This window comes from Zootoca vivipara, chromosome 5, assembly GCF_965207765.1.
Source record: "Zootoca vivipara chromosome 5, rZooViv2.hap1.1, whole genome shotgun sequence".
NCBI lineage: Eukaryota > Metazoa > Chordata > Lepidosauria > Squamata > Lacertidae > Zootoca > Zootoca vivipara.
In genome coordinates this window covers 34,869,608-34,896,137 of record NC_142588.1, presented here as the reverse complement: position 1 = coordinate 34,896,137, position 26,530 = coordinate 34,869,608, and the positions used below count along the sequence as shown (strand labels likewise).

At 40.1% G+C, this 26,530-nt stretch overlaps 1 protein-coding gene across 4 annotated transcripts; it reads left to right on the top strand.

Moving 5' to 3' along the window:
- Positions 1 to 689: 689 nt before the first annotated feature.
- Positions 690 to 26,101, top strand: LOC118096122 (uncharacterized). 4 transcript variants are annotated; one of them, XM_088670381.1, is made up of 14 exons: positions 690 to 812; positions 1,538 to 1,618; positions 7,033 to 7,090; positions 12,780 to 12,855; positions 13,994 to 14,125; positions 15,069 to 15,192; positions 16,616 to 16,676; positions 16,766 to 16,812; positions 19,986 to 20,061; positions 21,217 to 21,318; positions 21,656 to 22,468; positions 22,935 to 23,021; positions 24,938 to 25,024; positions 25,362 to 26,101. In XM_088670381.1, exons 4-14 carry the CDS (start codon positions 12,847 to 12,849, stop codon positions 25,681 to 25,683), a joined length of 1,860 nt encoding a protein of 619 aa, XP_088526507.1. In that variant the 5' UTR covers positions 690 to 812; positions 1,538 to 1,618; positions 7,033 to 7,090; positions 12,780 to 12,846; the 3' UTR covers positions 25,684 to 26,101. The 4 variants fall into 4 exon arrangements, with proteins under 4 accessions (XP_088526507.1, XP_034993336.1, XP_088526506.1 ...); XM_035137445.3 differs by lacking the exon at positions 7,033 to 7,090 and having other exon boundaries at positions 22,935 to 22,983; XM_088670380.1 differs by lacking the exon at positions 7,033 to 7,090.
- Positions 26,102 to 26,530: the final 429 nt, after the last annotated feature.

Below are 26,530 nucleotides of genomic sequence, written 5' to 3'. Positions count from 1 at the left end.
CAGTAGTTTAGCACCAGAAAGTCGTAAGTTCTTAGAATTGCAGAACTGTAGAGTTGGAAGGGACAAGCGAGGATCATCTAGTCAGTCCTGCAATGCAGGAATCTCTCACTCAACAGGAGACTCAAACCCACCCACCCCCAAGATGGAGAGTCTCATGCTCTACTGACTGAAGTTATCCTAGAAAATAGAAATGCAGTAAGACAAAATCTTATTCTTCCCCTCTCTCTTTTTTTTAAGCTGAGAAGGCTCATTGCTAGTTAAAAGCTTGAACAATCAGCTTTTCCCCAGCACAGAAATGCTAGGCACGCACCCCTCTCGTCACTAACAGAAACTCCTTCTCACCCACCCCACCCCCCGCCCGAAGTTCTGACTAGCTGGACCGTTTCCTCCTGAAGTGAGCTAGAAGGGAGAGAACCGTCTCCTCAGCCGGCCAAGTCCCAGCTCCATTTAGGGTGAGGCAAAGTGAAACGCGAAACCGCTCTGGAGCAGAGAGAGACGTCCTCGCTCTCTCCCGCCCTGGCTATAACCGTAACCTTTCTACCGTTAGCGAAACAAGCACGCGCACCGCCTCCCTCCATCCAGCCACTCTTCCGACAGAAGCCGGCAAATGAAACGCCCTCCCCCTAAAACGGCCAAAAGAGGGCCCTCTCTGAGCATGCGCTCCAAATGCGCGCCGCCGGCCGCTGGGCATGCGCTTGAAGCTCTGACCGGCTGTGGGGCATGCGCATTACCGGAGCGTGAAGGGGAGAAGTTTTCCGCGTCGCAGGGTCCGTTCGCTTCTCTCTGGAGAGGGAAAAAACGCGTTTCTGAGGGTACGAGCAGCCGCCCACCCGCTTTTGCTGCCGCCGCCGCCGCCGGTCCTCTTGCGAGGCCTGGTGAAGGCCATGACGCAGCTCGGTTGATTTCTCGGCCCGAAGGGTTCGGGTGCCTGCCCAGATAGTTTACACGCCCCTCTTGTTTGGGGGCCCGGCGCCGAGGTCCCCAACCTCGGAGTCCGTCGCCGGGGAGCCGGGGCTTCCTATGAAGTCTGTGGCGCCACCTTTTCTCCCCACCTCGCTTCGGGCCCTTGGGGGTGATTCCTCCGTTCCCTTAAAACCCCCACCCACCCATTTCCACCTGCTCAAGTGCGTGCACTTAAGACCAAGCAAACGGTGAGGGGTGTTTGTTTATCGATCAGGCTTTTCTTTCCCAGTGCCCCAGTAGAGAGGGGCAAGGGTCTGGTTTTGGAAGCAAACTGGGTTTATTGGGACCCTCCCCCCCGTTTACCTCCCTGCAATCTGATCCCCCCCTCCTGTGTTCAAAGTAAGGTTGGTGTGGTATGGGGCTGGACTGTGGGGAGATAAGCGCTGGGTGAGGGTTCAGCTCTCCTCACTCTTTGGCAACAAAAGCTAGCCCTTCTGCTCCCTTGCTTTATGCATGGCTGGTGAGCTACCACCATTGCATCTGACATGGGCCTTTGAGGGCTCGCAGCTCTGTGAGAGTTGGAGGAAGAGACTGGCCCCGGGTTAACGGCCTGGTTCTCTCTCATTTGCTGCAGTGCTGCCCATTTTCTCTGCTGCCTCGCACTCTTGTCCACTCCTGCTTTCACCATGGTTAAGAAGAATAGTATTCCTGCTGGGTAAGTATCCTATAAATATTACATAGAGAGAGAGGAAGGGGCTCTGACAGCCCCACCTGTTCTCTCTTGCTGCAACACTATCTTTGCCATCTACCATAAGCTAAGGTAAGTATTTGCAGCAACATGAAATCACAGCTTACCATCCCCCAGGTAAGTATTTTATCCCACCGTGTTTGTGAATGCTCCTCCAGCAGCCATAGATGGCTCCTGTTTCTTCTCTCTTTATCCTCAAATGTGTGTAAAGAGGAATTAATTGAAACTACATTCTTAACATTTCAGTTCTGTGACATGGCAGAAAAATACCACATGATCATGTCATAAATGTGGTTTTTATTAATTACATGACATGCAGAAACATATGCTACCGTGTTTCTCCAAAAATAAGACACCGTCTTATATTTATTTTTCCTCAAAAAAACACACGGTGGCTTATTTTCAGGGGATGTTTTATTTATTTTTTATTACCCTGTTTCTCATATTTTAAGACATACCCATAAAATAAGCCATAGCAGGATTTTTAAGCATTCAATGAATATAAGCCATACCCCGAAAATAAGACATAGTGATAGGCGCAGCAGCAATGCCGGCCGCGGCAGGAGGAGGAGGAAAAAAATAAGACATCCCTTGAAAATAAGCCATAGTGTGTTTTTTTGAGGAAAAAATAAATATAAGACATGTCTTATAATATGAGAAACACGGTAAGTATGGTGCCTATCACTATGGCTTCTTTTCAGGGTATGGCTTATTTTCGGGGTATGGCTTATTTTCGGAGAAACACGGCACTTGACTAAGCACAGGCTATTTACATAAACCCAACTTTACCAAAGTAAAAAAATTCCTTCCAGTAGCACCTTAGAGACCAACTAAGTTTGTCATTGGTATGTGCTTTCGTGTGCATGCACACTGCTTCAGATACCAAAGTACGTATTCAAGTGTGGTTATTTTTAACAGTAGGATTGTCAGCATTGACTTGCATAATTATCTAACAGTTATTAAACAATAATTGCTTTCCTTCATCACAGCCCCTAAGGTCCCAATTTTTCTCCACTTTTGTGACATGCCAAAATATCCCAGATAACAACTTTTCTATGGAAAAGTGCTTTTAAAATGTAGAGATTAGTTTGATAAAGCTATCCAAATTTCAATATAAAATTGAAGTAATTCAGGAAGTGACATTAGAAAATTAAACATAGAATATTGCTAAGCAGTATTATTTCTAAAGGAGTACTGTTGCAGCAATTCAAAAGCAAAGTTTGTTGTTATATATATTTTAGTTTGAATTGTTCTGCGTCTTCCTCTGTTGCCTCCTGCTCTTGTACACTCTTGTAACCTGGCATTAAATTACAAACATAAATTGAGTATGCATTTAATGGACAATTGAAACATGCATTGATTTTCATAAACAGATCAACTTGGTAGTCCAACCCTCAATAGAAGGATAACTTGGTTGGAATTCTGCATTGAGAACAAAAGCTTAACATTGTAAGGAATTATTAGGAAGTTAGGTACCAATTAAAATAGTGCAAATAAAAGTGAACTGTAGTTGCAAGATTGGTACATTATCTTTTAGGCTAGAACTGTTAGCGTAGTAGAGCTTGATTTTTTGTCTAGAGTCCAATCGTCACAACTTCTTCAGTGTATAGCTGCTAACCAACAGGACTTCACCTCTTCCAGCTTGGTAACATACTATGAGAAGCGATCCATGGCTATCACAATTGTGCACTGAACTAGGTGCAGATAAGTTTTCAGTACTGAAGTTACTATACAATTGTAGCTGCACATTACAGGCTCTGTGCACTGAGCTGTCTGTGTTGTTGACAGTTATATTAGCCATCTTAGTATATGCTACTACCGCTAGCTGGAACTCATTACTGGCTGAGTTTACTGGCAGCAGCTGTTCATTTAAGGGGTTGTTACACAACCTGCCATCTCTCATTTGTTCTTCTATGTCGTTGCTGTTCTCTATGCATTCACAGTACACCCATACAAATACCAGCACTAGAGTTGTAGTACACACAGACTATAGCACCCCAGATACTTCTTGGCTAGTTGATCCTTGGTGAGGGGTATATGAAAAAATCTGTGATAAATTGGTTGAAAGGATTATATAAAGAATGGACATTAGCTGCTTTTGCTAAGAAGATAGTGCTGGGGGTTTTCAGTTTTTAAAAGGTTTCCATCTCGCCTCTCAGTGGAAGTTTCCAATGATGGTAACACATTGATTTAAAATTGAACATTAACATAAAAGCAAAAACAACACCAATAAAGAGCATCAGTAAGAATAGAAGCGACCTTTTAAAATAGGGAGAAGTATGGCTGTTCCCAGTGCCAAAAACGTAGTGAAGTTACAAATCTGGAGCACACCAATGAAAAGGTCCTATCTCTGGTCCAAAGCCAGGTGTAAATGTGTAAAACAGATCAAAAATATAAAATGCATATCAGTCGGTTTCCTCCCTTGTCAGAGGGTCTTTGAATGATGCTCTCTTTCAAATACCAAATATCAGAGATGGTATTTGTTACAATAAGGGCAAGGACATTTTTTGTCTTTGCTATAGAATGGCTTCCCCAGGGTAGTATACCTGATGCCACCATTGCTATCTTTAGGCACCAGACAAAAACATTTTGTATTTACTCAGGCATTTAAAAGAATTCTTCTATTCTAAATATGTATGTCTGCTGAGAATGAAGTTCAGTGGGACTTCCTCTTCAGTAAGAGAGCACTATACTGTATAGGATTGCTGTATTATATGACTTAATTGTGCTTTTATCTGCTGCTGCTTTCTTTTTATTTTTTTGTACACTGATTTGTACACTGATTAGATTTATACACTGATTTGAAATTATTGATGAAAAGAGGTATATAAATATTTTAATTAAAGGAAAATAATGCAGAAATAGATTTACCTTCCCAATATGATTCAGCCCTACAGAATATTAGGCATATTTTACTGTAGAAAAAAAATACTGATAACTTTCACAATAAGCTGAAGGTTCCAGTTTTTACGTCCCCCTTTAATTGTACACTATAGCTGGACTATTTCAAATTGCACATCATTATTTTGTTTTATTATATGTTAATTGTTATACCTATAATGAATTTGCTAACAATATACTGTAGGTGAATATACATTATCCAAAGTGCTAATACACATAACGTGGAATGCATTATCATTATATACTTCAGGTATATTAACAATCTAATAAAAATTAAGCAATTCATCTTGATAAATATTTTCTGTTTTCATATTAGGAAAAATACATTCAACTTAAACAGCTAAGTTATTTTAGGCAGCTAAATAATAATATATAAGTAGGAATAGAAAGTGCAGTTGAATGTCTTTGTTTCCTATTGTAAGAAGGAACTATACTTCTTTATTAAAAATGTTATGTTACTTTGCAATTATTCATAAGACACGTAGGCTAGCAAACATTTAAAAATCACCTTTTTGTTAATGAAGCACTTATTTACATAATTTCAGGTGCTTGCATGATCATTCTTTTAACAGGTGATAACATACTATCAATTTTGGATTGCCTAAACAGAATAAAGACAAATTTCCCTTCCATTAATTTTTTTTTATTGTAGAGTCTTGTGGAGGGCATTATAAGATAGTTCTTTACTCTGAGCTTTTTGCTTAAATGGTTCTCCTTTCATTCCTTATGATTTGAGGGACAGTTGAAATATTCATCACTTAGTGTATTTCTGTAACACAGTTTGAAGTATTAAATCAGATGTTAATTGGGGTCACTGCAAGTAGTCCTAAGTTTTTTTCTTATTATGAAAAAATAGGTTTAGCTCAGATGAGGAATTGTGTAAAACCATTACAGCTGCACTGCTGTCCTCCACAAAACCCAATTCCACCTTCACCCCTGTTGATTTTCTCCATCTGACAGTCAACTTTACATAGGTACTGAGTATTCTCAGGCCTCATTGAGGGCTTTGCCACTTGGGTTTCTTTTTAAAAAACATATTTTTTATACTTTTGCAAACCATGGGGTCCCACTGAACATGCTGGTACCTCTCTTTTCTCTCTCTTATTAGTTCCATTTCTGCCATCACTTACTACCTGATTTCTTTGTTAGAGGAAGTGATGAGTGCAACTTAAGTGTGCATGAGATGGATTTCATTCCAAAGTTTTCACTCGATGAGTGCAATGAGGCAAGACTCCCGCTGTGATGGTATAGTGTTATTGCTGTAGGGTGCCTCACCAACTCTTCAAAAATTTGACACCTTAGCTTGCAAATGCACCTCTTCTTCTTTGGTGTGATACAATTGCAAGAAGGCCTTATAGCTCAGGAAACGGGAAGAAAGGTTTCTTCCTGTTTCCTGTGTTGTCTTGTAGTGGCGTTGCACAAAAGAGAGAAAAGGCTGCTTTGGAATGTAAGAAGACATTTGAAACTGTTGGCTTTTCGTCTCCATTATAGCATTGAGATAGGAGGAAAGCCTCCTATCCTAGCACTACAGTGCAGAGGAAGAACGCTGGAACCTTCACTCCTCCTCTGCTGGTCTGTCCCTCTCCACCCCATTCTACTGCATGTGTGCTTGCCTCTATGGTGAACTGTATGCCAGCATAGCTGAGTAGGAGAGTGTACACATGTTCTTTGGGCACATCACCACTGGCATGCAGAACTTGGAGGGGTGGCAGCCCTTAGTGTGGCCCTCAGGGTGAAAAAGATTAGTCACTCCTGTTCTAATTGATCCTAGACTAATATAATATTAACGTAAGTAGGATTTCACCACCTATTTAATGTTCAGCATAATTCTAACATTCAGTTTTTTGCATGGCTCTCAATGGCATGACAGGCAGAAATCTTCAAGAAGACGAGACAAAGCATGTTTAAAACTAGCAATTATGTTCTCCCCTTAAGACAGAGGTGTCCAAACTTTTTTCAAAGAGAGCCAGATTTGATGAAGTGAACATGCATGAGGGCTGACCAAAATTGTTGAGCTTTTTAAAAGGATTTTACCCCAGGAAATAAACTGCCACAGGGACCGGATTAAAAAGACCGCGGCAGGCCAGATTAGGCCAGACTTTGGGCATCCCTGTTTTAAGGAGTCATCCTCAATTCAGAGTAAATCCTGGCAGTTTGCCCAATCTAGTATTTAAGCAGGAAATGATACTTGAGAACATATCTCTTTTCCTCTTGCCAGATGCTTCCTTGTATAGCAAGGTAGCAACAACTAAAACAAAAAACTTCAGCTCTGCATGCCAGTTTTAAGATAATGGATGACAATGACCTTCCTCACTTTTTTGGAGAATGTAAAGAGTCCATGACAGATGAAGGATTTTCAACGGGGAGAGGGCTTTGGTTTTGGTTTATCTGAAACTGCCTCCATGTGGTGAGATGTTTTGTATGCATCACTTCACTATGAGGATCAGGCTCAACTATTTCATTTATCTCCGTGTTCACAGAAGCTGGAATTTTTGGCATTGGTGCGGAGACAAAATGTGGTGGGAGTTGACCAGCAAGGTGAGGCAGTACATATGAAATGGCTCACTGCATGAGGCTGTTGCTACCAAGGAAGCAATTTCAAGCAGTAATATTATGTGTGGCAGCTATAGTATGAGAAGCTGCCAAAAGGTGGCAGATAGTCATTTCTGCCCAGGACATATTGAGTCAAATGTTTTTAAAAATTGGTTTTGATTTCCAGCTTGGGTTCATGAGTATTGCCTCTTTCTCCCAGTATCTTAAGAAATGTTTGGTAGCCTCTTCAACCATTTGAGGTGGTTCAGATATATTTAATGTAGGTTAATATCAAAAAGCCTTCTGCTTGGGATGCAACTACCATGAAATGAATATAGTTATAAAAAAATAATATTAATAAATTTTAAACATGTTCAGGAATAAAAAAGACTTCATAGGATACTTGCATTCATACTTCTGAGGCAAGGTTCACTGATAACAGAATCTTAAGACAAACCAATATGTCTTTGAGTCTTGCTTTTATCAAATATCATATGCTTGGTTAAAGCACAATTTAAATATTAACTCATCTCCTTGTTGGAAACTCAAGCTGTGACTTTGGATCATAATCAGTGGTTGGGTGTGCTGTTTGAATTCAGTAGTGCTTGCTGGATCCCAGTCCAGTTTGGGTAGATTGATAGCTATACAAATAGAGAATGAAAGCCTATCCCTACGATAAGAGTTTTAGTGTTCAAAGATGGTAAGTATACTTTGGTCAGTGAACAACTGTGTTGCATCGGTATGTGGCAGCAGATAACGCTTGCTTATTTTATCTTCATTAAGTGGTTACATACGTAAACCTTGAAATTACTCCATACAATCTTTAAATTAATCTGAAGAAAGCCCCACAATCTTGCATAATTTGTATTTCAGACAAGCCGATATTTCTGACAATAAAATATAATAATTCTACCACCTCTGTGTCTCTTTATTTCACCTGTCAGCTATACTTTTTTAAATTCATTTTGAGAATGGAAGCTTAAGCTTACACAATGGAAAACATTTCCTGAAATAAAGGAAATGTTTACCATTTTTCTATAAAAAAAAGGTTAAACAGTATATAAATCTTTTTTAAACAATAAAATTCAACCAAGTTGCTTTTTTGTTGTGGATACCAAGCATTGTGTCTGAAAGAGTCTACTACAAAAGTGTAATAGTGTAACCTTGCAGGGTCACTGTCCATCAGTGCAGACAGTACTGTAGTGAGTTATGTGAGCCAATGGTCCAACCTTGAATAAGACAGCTTCCAATATTCCTAACCTCTAGCCACATTCATACACATTGAGTGGATTGCTGCTTCTCCTATCATCAGCATCATTTTCAATATAGCTATGGTTTGGATTGGCATACCACTAGCAACCGATGAGAACCTTTAAGCTATGGAAACAATCTGCCAAACTGTTTGAAGGTAATGTGGCACTCTCTTTGTCAGCTGTAGTAAAAGCTGGCTAACAACATACAAAGCTCTCTTCTATTCAGCCTATTAATAATTTCATTATTGCATTTTTATCCTACCTTTCCTTCAAGGAGCTCAAGGTGGCTAGATGGTTCTCTCCCCATGTTATCCTCAAAGTGACCCTGTGAGTTAGACTGGGATACAGTGCCTGACCCAATCAGATCCACTCAGTGAACTGCATGCCTGAGGTGGGGATTTGAACCCTAGTCTCCCAGATCCTAGTCCAACTTAAAGCAAAATAAATTTATTTTTTAAGCAAGTGCCACTAGGTACAACTTAGGAAATATGCACTATTGACTGTTGGACATAGCGATAAGTGTTCAAACTTTGGGAGCATGTATATAAAGCAAGAAATACAGGCTTTGCTATCCATTGCCACTGGTATTGAGTTTTGAATATGGAGTGCCTATATTTTATTTATCAGAGAAGTTCTGATAAGATTGTCATTGGTATATAAGGGATGAGAAGATCTTTATGTCAAAGCCTTGAGTGTTGTAGCACAGTTTATAGTTGCATTGCTTTATGCAGTAATGAGGAACCTTTTTCAGCCTGGGCTCCAATCCCTTTGGGGAGCATGCTAGTAATGGATGGGGCCAGAGGCAAGCAATGAGCATGGTCAGAGGCAGAAGTGGACTGAGAATTGTGAAACTTAATAGTGTAGTAAACTTATACACTTCCACACCTCCGTCCCTCAGGCAACCAAGAACTATCTAGAGTTTAAAAACATTTCAGCCAGGCAAAAATACTTAAGGAGGGATTGAAGCAGGACCAGTAAGAGGTGTGGCCAGGGGAGAGTTCTGTGGGCAAGGTAAATAGGTCTTAAGGGCTGCATTTAGCCCCTTGGGCTGAGGTTCCCCACCCATGAATTTATCTTAAGTCTGCTCTTGCTTACTCCACATTCCTAAAACACTGCTTGCATTTTTAAATTGGTGTTGGAGGCTAATGTGCCTTGCACATTCAACAAGAATGAGTTGGAGATTAAATACTGGTCTTGTATGCCTGCACATGCCCTTGTAGTCATACATGGGCTTATGAAAAAATGGACAGCTGAATCTTCAGATATTGCAAAATATGCAAATGTGCTTTTTCTACTTCTGTTACTTTGTTATTTTTCTACTTCTGTTACTCATGAGAGGATAGCCAATGAATTATTTAGGGTACTGAAGTCCTGAACCTGGTCCCTGGAAATGCTGCTCTTCTAAGATTCATCATGTATTGCATACACATTTTCAAAATTACCTTCACATATATCCATGCTCAATACACATATGTATGTTTAATAAGCAATTACAGGTGGTAGCCATGTTGGTCTGACGTTGAAACAACAAAAAAAAAATTCCTTCCAGTAGCACCTTAGAGACCAACTAAGTTTGTCATTGGTATGAGCTTTCGTGTGCATGCATGTTACCTGAAGAAGTGTGCATGCACACAAAAGCTCATACCAGTGACAAACTTAGTTGGTCTCTAAGGTGCTACTGGAAGGGATTTTTTATTTAATAAGCAGAATATACATACTGCACAGGGACAGGTTATGAAGGATGGTAGAGCATAGTTGTGAATCCCGATTTTTTAAAAGCAAACTAGAGGGCCTCTTGGCTGAGTTTTATGTTCAGTTGCATGCTGAATCCCCAATAATAGTGCAAGAGACAATGTCACATGGTTAGGTGTCCAAGCAATACTGCTTTCTGCAGGATAGCTTAACTATCCAGGCTTCTGTTTTCAAATCCCCACCCCATATCCTGTATTAACACCTACAAATGTGAAAAACGTTCCTCACAATATCCACAGTAAAAAGATGCCTACTTTGCACAAAGAAGTATGTGTGCTTCCCCTGTCCTTTTGATGCTTATGGTATGCTGAACCAAGATTTGGCTTAGCGTGTCCAAATCTGGCCTTGTGGTTAAGCTCTCTCCTTGCTAACCGCAAACTGTAGCCAAGGTTTGCTCTTAGCCATGGTTTATTCTTGGGTACAGCTCATGGTTTGCAGGGGAAGAGCTTAATCACGAGCTGGGGTTCAGATGACACGTTAAGCCAAACCTTGGTTTAGCTCAGCATGTTGCTGGTGCGAAAAAGACTTAGGAGGAGCAAAGCAGCTGTGAGCTCTGCTGCAGGAGCCTGCACATCCAGCAGTCCCAGTAAGCCATAGTTTGAGGCTACCTATGCAGCAACCTGGTTTGCGCAACGTGGGAAGCCAAAGACTTCCATAGTAGCAAGAGATACTTTTTACCTACCTCTCACTTTGCCAGAGGCTTCCCATTACTTTTGCAAGTAAAATTTCTATTTTCTAGTTCCATAATAGGGTATCTCATATAAAATACAAAATAAAAGCCAAAATTAAATTATGAGTCCCGTGAGTTTTTATGCTTACTATATGTGCTCAATACACAACAGCCCCCTAAATGTAACTGGCAACAACATAGAAGCTGCTGCAGTACAGCTGCTTCTTGTAATGTTTATAGGAAGTGATTGTAGACATTGCTGGAGCAATGGTTATTTCTCACATATCAGAGATGATGGCTTGGGATATAAACATGTTAAACCAGCTCACAATTGCTTCCTTCAAACCCTGCCAGAAATAGCATTGGAACAGCCACATCACAGTGACTCCCATTTTTAAAAAATTGCTAAAGATGCATTTTAAGCTTTGGAGCCTGCCAACCTCATTTCTAGTTCTATATGTTACTGCATTAAGTAATGTATATTTTAGCTTTGCTTTAAAAAAGTAACTTTTGAAATGATAAAGGTTTTTGTCCTGCTTCCAGCCCAGATTTGGTCCTATGGCAGGAGATGGATAGGGACAGTGTAGCCCTGTTGACCTTCCTGAATCTCACAATGGCATTTAATGTCATTAATCATATCAGTGTATTCTAGACTGCCTCTGTTTGGTTTGGGTGCTTTTTACATAAAAATGTCCTAAATAATTTAGTAGTAGCAGCAGCAGTAAATGCCCCATGGAATTGTTGTTGTTGTTTAGTCGTTTAGTCGTGTCTGACTCGGAGAACGCTGTCCAACCATCTCATCCTCTGTTGTCCCCTTCTCCTTGTGCCCTCAATCTTTCCCAACATCAGGGTCTTTTCCAGGGAGTCTTCTGATGAGGTGGCCAAAGTATTGGAGCCTCAGCTTCACGATCTGTCCTTCCAGTGAGCACTCAGGGCTGCTTTCCTTCAGAATGGATAGGCTTGATCTTCTTGCAGTCCATGGGACTCTCAAGAGTCTCCTCCAGCACCATAATTCAAAAGCATCAATTCTTTGGCGATCAGCCTTCTTTATGGTCCAGCTCTCACTCCCATACATCACTTCCATACATCCCATGGAATTAGTGGTAGCAATAGTAGTAACAAGTACTATAGCAAAATGTGCTATTTGGCAACAAAAAACTTGATTATCATCTCACAATAATAGCAAGAGAAAATGGTTTCCTGTCTCACTGCATATGTTAATTAACTCAACATCACTAAGTTGATTATGTTAACATTTGTCATAGTTTTGGGGAATGTTCACTCTATAGTGTTGTTGTTTTTTGCAGACATTCTAACCCTAATTTAATTCTCCTTTGTAAATTTTGAAATTCCATTTCTCTTTGATTTCACTGCTGATAATCCTCTTCCTACCTGCAACTGAAGAGAGCACTTTATACAACTGATAAAGCAGACTCTCGCTAACAAAAGCTTATGCCCTCATAAATTTCTTAGTCTTTAAGGTGCCTCAAGATTCTTTTGTTATTTGTGCTTTGACAGACAAATTTAGCTGCCCTTCCAGAAACCTAATCAAAGATTGAGCACATTTCTGTAGGAGAATTTTGAGCTCTCTCCCATTAAAATCAATAGGGCAGGCCCATGCTCTGAGATTTCAGTAAGCGTTACATGCTTACCTGTTTGGAATGGCATGACCAACGCTACAGAAAAGGAGAAATCAACATTGTTAACAATGTTGGATTGGAAATGAAGTGTACACAAATGCTTGCCTACATAGCTTCTGGGGCACAGTAACATTGGCATGAGGATTACACGTACAGCACCAAGTATGGTTGAACCCTGAGTTTGGTCAGAGACAACAATATGTTGGGGAGGGGGAGGGAATCCAGAACCTCCTTCCTTTCCAGCAGTATTATGAAAGCCAGTTTCTGCTTTATGTGCATATCTCTGGATTGAAGTCCTTATGTAAAACACTGTTGTCATAACCTCTATTTTTCCAATGCATACAGAATTAAATACAACCCTATTTCGCTTTTCTTAACAGATGGCGGAATGTATCACCAATTGGACAACCTATTGCAGGAACCCGGTTCATTCCTTTCAAAGCACCCATGAAAGGGGTATGTATAAAATTTTGCTTTCATACATTTATATTAATCACAAAGCATAGCACATAAACTGAGGTACATTTTATCTAAGTGTTTGACTATTAACTTATCCCCCTTTGGATAATCCCATTCAGCACAATATTAGATAAGAGCAACAGAATTGTCTTTAAACTACAAGACTAATCTTTTCGTATCCTCCTATCCCTACTCTGTGTTTTGTATGTGGCTCAAAACTGCCATGATTGTAGGGTATTCCATTGTGTTCTGTGTGTTGGCCCTTTGTCTCAAAACTCCTGTCTGCTGCTCAGTTGCGTCTGAGAGTTTTATTAACTGAGATTAAAAGAAAGAAAGCACTTTCTTTCCAGAACATACAAAGGTCAAACCTGTATCCTATGTGCACCTACATCACACATTTCCATATTTTTCAATGGGTCAGCATAACACTTTTCCAGGAATCACAATTTACACAGATTGAATTCTGTCTTGCTAACTCACTCCTTAAGGCTGGGGAAAAGGAAGGGGGTGATATGTAAATTAAACTTAAGAAAAGAAAGGTGAATAGGGGAGAGAATTTTCTTCCAATTGAGAAGTGCTGTTTCTTACCCTGTCTGTACTGGGTGGAGTTGCTTACAAGCTCAAGAATGGGAGGTTTGGTTTGCTATTTACTATCTGATAAACACCAGTGTTACTCTAGATGATGCAAAGAGGTGTTTTGTGAAGGATGCTTCAAATGGTGAAACTGTATAATGAAAGATGTTTACTCCACAATGATCTGCTCCTGTTGCTTATCAGTTTCTCTCCAAAGAAGCAGGCAGAAGTTCCAGTGACTTCACTTGTTCAGGTTGTTGCAAAAGTCAGATATTTGACAAAATACCACAGGTTCAATTCAGGGCAATTCCATTTGGGCTCTAAATTAGCATTATCCTTACAGCAGCCAAGACAGAAACCCCTTCAACAACCTTCTGTCTGTGAATTTTCATATTACTTGTGCCTCCTGTTTATTTTTTGGTAAATAATTTTTGTGCTTCAAAGCTACCTGTTACTTTTGAATGCTTCTGTTTCATTTCCTAATTCTCAGTTTTATGAGTCAGATTTTTCCATTTCCATAGGTACATTTTCTCATATACAATTACTTTTTTCTCCACCCTAGGAAATCAACCAGCGACTGACACCAACTCAAAAGTTCACTCCGAAAGATCTGATAGCTGCTATAAAAGCTCTAAATTTAGAGCTTGGCTTAATTATAGATTTAACATATACAACAAGATATTATCATGTGAAGGTAATAATAGTAAATTTGTACTTTCGAGTTTTGCTGCATACTTTCTAATGCTGATCTTAAAACATACCAATTCTCTATGTGTTATGCAGCATTCAACAGTGGAGGAACTTGATGAGCTCCTAATGCCAATTATTTATTTATAGTTGCCATCTATATGCACAGTGCTTTGCTTAGTGTAACAGGATTAGATCCATGCCCCTGAGGGCAGTCAAAACAGCAGAGCAAGGGAAGAGAAGTAGAGGTAGGGAGAAAGAGTAAGAATGCATTTAGGCTTCGTTACAATAGTACATTAGAATCAATGAGCTGATTCGTTTTAGTGGATTATAGTGTGACCGAGTTACTTAGACTGGTAGTGAGACATAGTGACAGGATTATGAGAGTAAGATTTGCCAGTTTGAAACCCAGATATTTCTGTTCATTGATTTTAATCAAATTATGAAATGCACATAACACAATGAAATTCCAAAAATGTTGGAAACAGAGAGAAGCACTCATATTTTCAGCTGACATCTGTCTGTGTTTTGGCAGATGATTATAATGATGCCATGACGCTCAAACCTTTGAAACTGGATACTTAGCCATGTTACTATGTCATATGTTTAAAACTCTATAGGGCTTTCTCCAAATACGGTCTCATGAGGCAGGTTTCCTGGCAGATCTTGTGCAATAAATAAATAAATTTCAGTGCAAGGAAGACAGATGACACAAAAGTGGTTGGAGTTGTTGCAATCACATTCCCTTTCTGAGTTTGGGGATTTGTACCAACAGTAATTATGACTGATGCAAGAGCCTTTTGGAAAATGATTCACCAGACATAATTGTGCACTTTCAGCTCCTACAAAATGAACTTTATTCAGAGCCAATTTTTAAAAGTTGGATCAATCTTAGAGATATGCAGTGATTAAATTACAATTTTTTGCTACAATTTTGTTCTTGTTGATAGGATTTGCCTAAAAATGTGGTCTATAAGAAACTTTATACGATTGGATTTGAAGTTCCAGGTGATCATACTATTCTACAATTCAAAAAATTGGTCAGAAAGTTCCTATGGGAAAATGCAGAAAATGGTAATTAACAGCATTTTTCATTTTGTAAAACACTGACATTATTTGTCTGTATACAGTATGTATAATTTACTAATTGCTGTTGGAATCTGTGAATACGGATTCACAGTTTTCCAATGTAACAAATCTGGAATTTTACAATGTTTCCATTTTCCCCCTTACTATCAGTGTATTTTTCAATAAGAAAAGTCAGAGACACTAAATACATGCATTTAACATATTGTGTAGTTTGGCCCAGTTTCAAATGAGGTTTGCTACGCAGCATGCAACTGCTATTCAAGAAATACAAATACAAAGCCCTTTTGTGCATGCAAAGCTGTTTGTGTGTTTATTTGAATCTCGGCTATTGTGTAGAAACAATTCCCATTAAAAATGTGCATCCACATCATTGTCTCAGCCCAGAAAAGTCAATCCATATGCAGTAACAGATTCCTGCATATGTGGATTAAGCTGCAGGGAAAGCCTTGCATTCAGTTTTGGACCCACAAAAGCAATTATTCGGGTAGAATTCAATGTCACGCTAGCTCTTCCAAATGTTCCATCTGCACAAGCATTGCACCTTGCCTTGCTGGATGGAATGATCATCCCTCTCCTCCTTTGCATGCTGTTCTGGGAGTTCTCCTGATCCCAGCCCCCAGAACATTTCCATGCGCTCTGGCACTTGTCACGGTGTCCCGTTGTCCCATTGTCCCGTTGTGGTTTAGTCATGCTGGCCACATGACCTGGAAAGCTGTCTGTGGACAAACGCCAGCTCCCTTGGCCTGAAAAGTGAGATGAGTGGCACACCCCATAGTCGGCTTTTTCTGGACTTAACCATCCAGGGGTCCTTTACCTTTTTTTACCTGATCACCCCACCATGCCAATTTTATGGGATGGGATGGGCAGAAAGGCCCACAGCAGAAGCAGAAGTCTTTAGGTAATTCTGCTCCATGTATATTGCATGCAGACTACCTAAGATGCCACCTCAGTCCTAACAGTCCTAAACTAATTACTAGTTAAGCAGAAAAGGGGGGAGAAGTTGGCTCAAGACCAGGCATCCCCAGACTTCGGCCCTCCAGATGTTTTGGACTACAATTCCCATCATCCCTTACCACTGGTCCTGTTAGCTAGGGATCATGGGAGTTGTAGGCCAAAACATCTGGAGGGCCGCAGTTTGGGGATGCCTGCTCAAGACTGTCAGTTTTCAGAGTCTTCACCACATCTTAGAAGAAGTTTTGCAAGTGAAGCAGAGTGTAAATAGCCATTTGCTGAATTTATGGTTCTCTAAGTGGGAGCCAATACATTCAGCATTAAGGGATTAAAGATGCACTACTACTGGGCCAGTTCTTTAAACAACAAGAGTCTTTACAAAACCTCTTTGTTTTATTGTGCACTTATTGTATTTTTATATTCACATTCTTTTATTTTCATTTTGCTTTTTAAATAGCAAAGCTCATAGGAGTACACTGTACTAATGGAATCAATAGAACGGGTTATCTTATCTGTAGGTAAGTATAATATAAAATAATAAACAGTTATTTTCACTAGAGTGATATGTTCTGCTTGGTGATCTGCATCTGTGCATATATTCCTTTAGATATCTTATTGACGTTGAAGGCTGGGATCCAGAAACAGCAATCCAAGGTATTTGTGTGCCCCTTGATCAAAAGTCAAGGTTCTGCATGCACTGTGTTGTTATATCAGTTGCCATAGCTGGGATCCAAAAGGCTGCCCCCCAAAAGCCACAATCGTACTGAGACTTTTGCAGCCTCCTTTCTTTGTTTTGTTTTATGCAACTCAAAAAAACTTCTCCTGGAGGAGCAGCAGGATGCTATACCAAAAGTGCAACATTCCAATCTCTCCATATGTGCACAGAAAACTTTACACTTGTGTAAGGGAAAACAGAGCCTCCTTAATGTGATTTGGCTTCATGTAATTTAGCTCATGATAATTCAGTCCTGATACTGTCTGCAAAATGTCTGTAAATCTTTTTAATGTGTTATGTTGTGGAGTTCTCATTTGCATGATCACCGTGATGTGAACCATGCAGATACTGGATACAGATACAGCAACCTCCACTATCTCTGACTTCAGTATATATTTCTTCATATGTTAGAGGCCACAGGTGTATCTAAGAACTCAAAGTTTCAGGTTTTTATCAAGTTGCTCATCAAATGGATAATTCTCATGCCTAGTAGGGTGGGGTGGATATAATAAGCTGTTTTTGTGAGCGTCCATGACATTGGTTAAATGAAATGACAAACTATAATTCATTGTTATGAGAATGAGCCTTTCTGACCCTTCGGCTCATATATCCACTTCACTTTACTTTGTATATGAGGAAGAGGTCAAAAACCTCTGCTTCAACAGTCATCAGATGCCCCCGTTACATCAAAAGTAGGGAACTGCAGTTTGTTCCAGCTGTGGTTTTCTCAAGATCCCAAACAACTGCGGTTAGTTAAAAAGAAGGATGATTCTTCTTTATAAGAGTTTAAGCCTAATTAGTTTTAGTAACCACAGTTAGAACAAACCACAGTTCCTTGAGTGTGAATGAAACAGGGAGCTATGGTTAATTCTAAAGCAGTTTTCAATTTTCTTATGCAAGTGATGGAGAAGAGGTAAGGATGAGAGTGGAGTATGTGAACCAGAGGCTCCTGCTTGTCCATCTTCATAATGACAAACCATGATTTGTTATATTGCAGCTGGGCACAGTTTATCTTTTCAGAGATTGAAAATATTCTGTCCATAGCAGCAGTGGCAAATAGCACCCACTGGACCAGTGCAGTGTAGTAACACTAGTTCTCTGAGAACCATGCTTGGCAAATCAAGAGTCAGCCTTGGAAATACACATCCCCACCTCATACCTCCTCTCCTTCTTTGGCCAAATTCTCCCTTCTAACTACTGTTTCAGAACATGTTCAGAGGCACCCTGTTCTTTAATTCTACCTCTGTGTCTTTGCACATGAGTCTGGTTGTTACGGTAGAACCCGGGGCTCTAGTAAAAAATGAAGTGGATCTGAGATGTCCCGTCCCCCCAAGACACCGCAATTCTAGGCAACAGTTTACAGAACAAATAATATGTCAACACCAGCCTGATGCAGTTATTATCGTGTTGTGTTGTTTTAAAACAACATTATTCATGTTAAAACGAAATAAGTTGGGGGAGGGATCCACACTTCAGAGTGAGGTTGCAGTCTCCTTCTGGACTACCTTCCCGGATCTCCAGTCAACTCCTACATAGAGGCTGTGAGACAATCTAGCAGGGTTCCTACAATTTAGCACAAGAGGAAGGGAGGGAGGAAGGAAGGACTAGATGACTCAGAAAGCAGCAGGGAGAACAATAGTCCCAGCAAACTTCAATCATATCTTTAAATAGCAATGGGCCAAGCCAGCCAAGCCCAAGGTCAGGTGAAGGCAGAGGACAAAGAAAATCAGTACCTTGGATAGCTCCAAGCAGCCCTGCTCTGCTAAAGCTCTCCACTACATAAGGTAGCTATGAGAAAATTTAATACTAGCAGGTAGAAAGCCAAGTGAAGATTTATACAGTATTGGCTGACAGGACCTGTATTGTGGCTGTGCCTCCCTAGGAGCAGTCTGGGTTGTTAAAGGGACTCGTTTGATTTTGTAGTGTTTGACTTCTGCTAACCTGGGGAGGAGATCCAGCAGGGGACTCATCACTGAGTCCAAGGATGGTGACAGGGCTGTGTCCTCTGACCAGGAAAACTGGTGGTTCTTCCTCTCACTGCTCCCCAACCCCTGGAGGAAGGGACCTCAACTTTATCCTCTACCATGCACTGCAAGGTTCCAAGCTTGGTGGGTCATAACACTGTGATGCATTCTCTCAACCAACATGCTAGCAAGGTGGTAGCTACATTCCTATCCAGGGAAGAACTGTTTAAAAGTGATGAACAGGATGCTGTGTCCTCAATGTGAAACGTGATGGCTCTATAAACATCAGAGGGTGCCTGCTGTGACTTGACTTTGTCTGCCTTGACCAAACTTTGCTGCTTGATCTGACCTTTCCCATTGTGAGCTTTCCTTTATCAAATAGTACCTGCTTTACACCCAAGCCTCAAGCTCCTGTGGAAGCCAGAGGAAATAATTCCTCACTCAGTCACTGAGGAATCAATTTCAGTGGCTTTTTGTGACAGAGCACTTCAGAGCAGAATTGCATGCAGCCATCTCTGCTATCATGACATTACAAAATTAACCTCTTTGCATCCTCTGATGGGGAGCTTTGGCAAATGGGCTCTCCAGAGAGTTGTTGATCTACCCAGAGATGCACTGCTTTTCAAAAATCCCCAACCTAGATTGCCTCCTGCGCTCAAGGAAAGAAATTCTGTGCTCACCTGTGACTCTCTGTTATTTTAAAGTAAAGGAGATTAGCTAGGCCCCATCATTCAAGCCGCTTCCCTGGGAGAGAATAGCTCCTTCATTTCCGCCCAGCTTGGCTGTTTGTGCTCCTATCCCCTTCCCCTCTCCTCAAAGCAAGTATCATATCCATAGGGGATCTCATCAAAGATCTAAACTGATCCTTGAACCATCTACCTTTGCCTTGGGATCGGGAGGGGGGGAGGGGGGGACCTGCAACCTCTAGAAGGAGACTGCCTCCTTTTCCCCAAGGCATGGAACTTTCCCCAACTTAGCTGGTCTTCTTCACTTGAGAAGAACATGTAAGTATAACATATGCCCATGTAAATATAACAGAATTTGTTCCTAGCATGCAGTGCGCTGCGGTTTTTGAACCCCTATCAACAGTTCCCCCACTGTTCACAAAATAGCATTCCATACAACTAATGTTTGCAAAATCTGTTTAGCTTTTGGGGAGGCTCGTGGTCACCATATTGATGGGAAAATATACCTGGCAGATCTCAAAACACAACCAATGAGAAGGTAAGTAAATACATAGTTTTTCATTCCATTTCTGTTATTGGAGATTCTAAACAAGTTCAGCGTTTCCTTCTTCAGACTTTGATTGTGATAACAAGTTTGTTACATTTGTCATGGATTCTGCTCCATATTGATTCAGAGCAGACCTCAGTGTATGGTTAGCAGAGTAAAAACTAAAACACAATGCAGGGTTCCTAAAAAAGAGACCAGAGGCAATCAACTTCACCCATCAGAGCTTTTTACTACTGAAGGCAAATGAGCTTTATGGTCACAAATCCATAAATTTCAGGATTATCACAAACCATAAGAAATCCAGTTGCAGCAGACTTAATTTAAACTTACAATAAGACTAAAACCTCAACACTTAAGCACAGTCCTTTTTTCTGTGGGGAAGCAGGGGTATGCATACCCCTAAACATTTTGTGAATCCAAGTTTGGCCTCATTGAGGGGCAGTATTTCAATATGAGTAGAAAAATGAGAGTACCCCTAAACATTTTTATAGAAAAAAAGCACTGCTTAAACATACTATGTACAGAACAGAAGGAAAGAGACAGGAAGTGAAACCCAGGCTCCTTTTGGCCTATTATTATAGTCAGCATCACCTTGACAGAAAGAGATAACAGAACCCCTTTAAACCAGCTGTTCAACTTCTCTGAAGGAATAAGCCAAACATCAGGAACCTTCTGCTTATTTCTAGGCAGAATAAAAGCTTGCTTGTTAGCTAGAAACTTCCAGCTTGTATCACACAGAGAAGCTTCCAGAATCAATAGAAGCTTCCTTCTTGAATCAATGGAATAGGAAATATCTCTACACTTTAAACCGATAATTTCTGTACACACACAAAATGCAAACCTGACAACTTTTTTGTTCACTTCCTGAATATACACTAAATATACATTCTGATAAACTGATAAGTGAAGAGTAACATATCCTAATATGAAATCTGGGTGTCCTACATGCTGATTAAGCACATCTGTCCCTTGCTCATAAAAATACTACTGTACAGCTACGTGAAAGTATAAACATATTTATATACAGGTGTGAAACCGATAAATATGGCTGAAAACTTCCCCCTTTCTTCATTATAATGTTGCTTTGTATTTTTCTATCAGTAACTTCAGCAAACAATTATTACATTCTGCTTTGACATTTTCTAGCAATCTTGGAATGAATTTATGGGATGCTGATGGAGATAATGCACCACCACCAAATGATGTTGATGGACATGTTGATAGATTCCCAAATGAGGAATATCCTAGGTAACCTGCAGAAATTCATTTTTATTAAGTAGAAAGTAGAAGTATGAAAAATATTTTGGAACAATGAAATCTGTATAGTTCTACTGTAATGCTTAAAATTAAGCCATAATTTAATGATAACTAGGTTTTAAATTGTGGAAAGTGCAGTAAAAGTCATAATTCTATTCAAGGATTTCTTCTACAATGAAAACTGACATGCAAACATTAAAACTATGTCCAAAAATATAAATTGTAAGTGTGATACTCTTAAGAGATGAGATATTTCTTTACACTTTGATTTTATCTGCTGTTTTCAATATTTTTGCCTTTCTTAAAATGAGAACCCTTTCCTTAACAGGCCTGGGGAAAGAGTAAGAGTTTTTGACTATGGCCACAATGAATTACCAGAACAAGTTCAATTGAGAGAGTTCGATTTCATTAACAAAGGTCCTGGACAACGGCGAAAACCGTATCATGATCACCAATTTCAAGATGATTTGCAGCCACTAGTACAAATAAGTCAAAGGCATTTTCCTGACTGCCAGTATTATGATGATGACTATCAAGAAGAAATGCGCCTGATGGATTTAAGGGGATCAGAACATAGGCTGAGTCCTTTCCATGGTCAGTTTTCTGGTGACTTTCCAGGAAGGGCACCACCAGAAGATCTTGTTAATGTGGGTCATGATCATTTTCCTGACATCCCTGCTCTCAGAAGTATGCTGCTAGATACGGAGATTGAGGGGGGCCATGTAGAAAGGCGGAGACCATTTTATGAACCGCAGTCTAATGATGACTTTCAACCACATGTGCAGTTAAAAGACCTAACATTCCACAAGAGACCTCTGCAAAGAATTAGACATATTCATGACTGTCCCCCTCATGATGATATGCAGCCACCAGTAGGAGACTTTGAGTTTGTTAGTAGGACCCATGGACAAAGAATGGCACCTTTCCCCGACCACCAGCATCACATCGATGACTTACAAAGAGAGGTGCCACTAGAAGATTTTGATGATAGAGATTCTGGATCAAGATGTAGACATTTTCATGGTGATCAGTCTTACAGTGATATCGCTGAGGAAACACAACTGAAAGGTTTTCGAAATAGGGGACCTTTTAATGACCACACGCCCCATGATGATGTGCCATGTGAAGGATATTTTGAAAGGTAAGAATTACCCTACTAGCTCACAGTATACATCTCTCTAGATCAGTTTCCTGTCTTTGACAGTAGCTGCTATTAACTAATACAAAGGAAGAACAGTACAAAGCAGTTAGGAAGACTCCATTTCCGTTTATGTACTGCTAGATTTCAGATTTCTGAGGTCAAGGAGCCTGATATCCTGGCTATTTTTGATATTTCCATCTACAATGGAATTCTGTAACCTAGCCAGATTAGCAAATTATAGTTTTGATTATTTATTGTATTTATGGAATTGGGAACATGAATTCTGGTGAAAATTATCAAGTTTCAAATACTGTTTTTCTTTAAGCTCCATATACAATTAACTTTCTGACTGTATAAACTTCATATTCCATATATATTTTAATGTGCCAATTATTATATATATTATTTATACTCAGATTGCTTCTTACTTTCCACTATTTTAATATGTCTGTTTTGCTCCTTATAGAGGTCATCCTTTTCTTTCTCATGAGCACTTCACAGAATCTTCTCATGAGGTACTTCACAGAGAAAATGATTATAATAGATATTGCAGGTAAAGGCGTTGTCACGGAATTTATGCAAAGCATGTCACTGATTCACATTCAAAAATATAAACTAAAAGATTGACATATTCTAATAATATACATACTCCTGCTTTGTTTTTGCAACAAGACAGTTTCCTGTGCACACAATACATCCTTTCATAGAATTACTTCATTCTTGAGGAACTCGGCTTTGAAAATAAAGATTTTTCTTTAGAGGCTGGAGCAGGTACAACTCTTGGTTCCCTCTTAGCTATAATTAGGAGCAGTCTCTGAAATCACACCCTATATCTCCTCCACCCTCTTCTCAGTTCCCTTCTCCCACCGTGGCTGCTGTTAAGCGATACAACAGCACAAACTAATTCATCGGTTCCAGTTTAAAATGGATTTTGATCAAGATCAAACTCTGGCTTCAAATTATGCTTAACTGGAAATCCTGGTTAGAATTAGATGTGGTTGGGGGTCAGTCCTAATGTATCCATTTTGTAGTTAAGGTAGTGGAGTAGTATGTGCATCCAACAGAGGAGGGTTTGGAGAGCACCCTACAGCTGGTTTCATAGTATCTTAACTGTGGGTAGGAGAGAGGTAGCATTGTAGCTCCAGATAACATTAATTTTACTGGGTATAATTGGACTCAGAATTGTAGCCCTAAAGAAGTTTTCATTTATTTATTTTTAATGATGCCCTCTTAGAATTTGGATGGCATATCGGGATCAAGTGGCAGTGAAAGCAATATAGTTCTATTTAAAGTATGGCTTTAAAGAAAATCACAGCATGACATCAAATGAGGCCTTAGTAGAGAAGGCCTGAAGTCACTGATCCTTAGGGTAGATAACTGGGCAGTGTGGTGTGGCTTCATGCTGCTGACCACAAACATGTTTCTCTGCCTGTGTGATATATAACATGTAACCTACCGTATATTATTATTTATACAGCAGGAAGTAACCATTTTTGATTGCAACAATTCATTATAAACTAAAGTAATTTACACTGGGATGAAGCAGCAAAATAGTTAAGTATTTGTGTTTGGGGATATTTCTGTTGAGACAATGTGTTTGATCATATTCTTAGGAAGATATTTGACAGTCTCAGCAGAAGACAGAAGGGGAAGCAATTAAAGGGGGGAAATCCTAATCCAGTCCGGTGGGGCTGAACAGACTGGCAAGGGCCACCACTCATAGGTGCCAACTCCCAGATTGAAAAATCCGGGATCGGAAGTCGTGCTGCGACCGGAAGTCGCACTGCAGCCATTTTGGAACTGGGCAGAGCAGCACCAGAAGTCGCTTCTACGCATGCTCTGCCCATTTCCAAAATGGCCGCAGCGCCAGAAATCGCTTCTGCGCTTGTTCAGAGACTCCAGACATGCGCAGAAGGAGCCTCCCTGGGCTGATAAGAATCTGGGGGATTTATGGGTTTTTTTAAAATCCAGGCTGCCAGAGGGAAACGGCTGGAAAAACGGGGGTTTCCCGGGGAATACGGGAGACTTGGCAGCTATGCCACCACTACATATGCAGCCCTGCCATTCATGGTGGCCGGGATAGAAAGTGGGGGCAGGCAGATCTTTGCATCAACCTGGAGTGGATCCTCAGCTCCCCCCTCCCCTCAGAGCTCTCTCCTATGTGCCAGTGGGGCGGGGATTCCACCGGTGGTCCTCACATCTGCCTGTTTGGCAGGTGAAAAGAGAAGGTCTGCACTGACATTGTGATACTGGCATCACTCCACAGGCAGCGGGAGGTTGTTGGAGCAATACCTCCACTCGGTCCAACCAACCACACCTCCAGACCAGCACAAAGAGGCTTTGGATTGCTCGGTATCACACTTCAAAACACTAATGCTGTATTATGTCATCGCAGTCCAAAATTCTGAGTGGGGTGGGATATATACACAAGGGTCTCAGCATACATGAGACTTATTGTTCTTCACATAGCATGATCGTCTCACTGTGTGCATGGATCATATTACAGAAGAGACCCCTGAAATCTCTTCTTGAGTGGAGGCTGAGCCTTGTGTGCAGGTATGAATCTTCCTATGCATTGGGACCTATACTGGTAACATTTTTCCTATGAAATGTATTGAAACTAAAAAGCTTCTAGGAGGGAATTTCATTATCTCACACAGAGAGGCTGCACTACACATCACTTGGAGAAAGACGCCTTTTACATATTTAATTTGACATGTTCCTTTCCAAAGAAAGGAAGTATTAAGGAAAATAATGCATAATGCTTATGTTTCAATGAACAATTCATAGCTCTTTTTGTAAAGTGCAACCTTTTATGCTTGTCTTTCCTGTCTGTGATGACTGCCTGATCAGTTGAAGAAGTTTACAATTAATAATTGTTTTCACATTATAGACCTGATTGCCCTGAAGATTACAGGAGAAGCGGCCTTTCTAAGGATGAAATTAGCAAAGAAAGAAAAACCAGATTTGCACCATATCCCTCACAGCCAATACATCACTCTTCATCCGTGCAACAGAAAGTTACCGGTAGTTCAGTTTCAGTGGACCATGGAAGGGAACTTCAACATAAAATTACAAGGGAGACAGAGCAAAGGAAAAGATTGCATGTAGTAACAATTGATTACAATTATGGTTTGCCTTTAGACTATGCAACTGAAGACGAAGATAGATCACACTATGATTTACCTCCAAAACTGCACCAGATTTGGAAATGAGCCAAGTATGTGTGGCCATGCATGTTTACCCATTATCCCTTGTGTGGGGACCAAACCTTTTCTCAAACTGAAAAAGCCTATCTTTAAAAATTACAGCACTCGTATCAGTAGTAAGACTAGTTTCCACAAATGTTTGGGGTTTTTTACATGTAGATAGTGGTACATTTGTTACGTGTATGTGGAAACAAATGTCCAACTTCTGTAAAATAAAATAGTGGTTACCTATAGTGAAATTGGAAGACCGCAGCTTACAGCATCACAGAAGCTGTGTTCTTCTCACTTCCCCTATTTTGAAAAGTATATATATTGCTTCAACTTATGAAATGTGTAATAAAATAATTTAAAGACAAATACTGCTCTCAATAAACTTTTACTATGAATTTGAAAGGAAATAAATCTGCAAAATATGAAAATAAAATAGTTATGGTCAATTCATTTGATGGTAGCAATTTGAATTTCTCAGCACAGTGCTACCTTGGTTTATTAACTTGATCCGTTCCAGAAGTCTGTTCTTAAACCAAAGCCTTCTTAAACCAAGGTGTGCTTGTATATTACAAACAGGCAAATAAATTTCAGGCTTGAAGATAGCTGTGTAGAGTCCTCACTGTCATTGCAGGCATTCATCATTTTTGTCCTGTTATGCTTTTGGAGGATTTTTAAGTACTACTATAAGCAATATCTTGAAAAAGCCAAAACTAGAATCTAGAAGCAAGATCCGTATCAAGACTACAGGACTATTATTTTATTTTATTTTATTTTAATTAAACTTTGTGTTAAAATAGGGATTTAAAAATTGCTTAACAAATTGCTTTGGGGACAGATTTGGGGAGGGATAGGGCAGCACAAA

Coding starts and splice junctions, on each gene's coding strand:
- LOC118096122 (XM_088670380.1), top strand. CDS start 1,590: ATGGTTAAGAAGAATAGTATTCCTGCTGG. Junction 16,813..19,985: donor TCCAGAAACAGCAATCCAAG/GTATTTGTGTGC, acceptor AAATCTGTTTAG/CTTTTGGGGAGGCTCGTGGT. Junction 25,025..25,361: donor AGGCTGAGCCTTGTGTGCAG/GTATGAATCTTC, acceptor TTCACATTATAG/ACCTGATTGCCCTGAAGATT.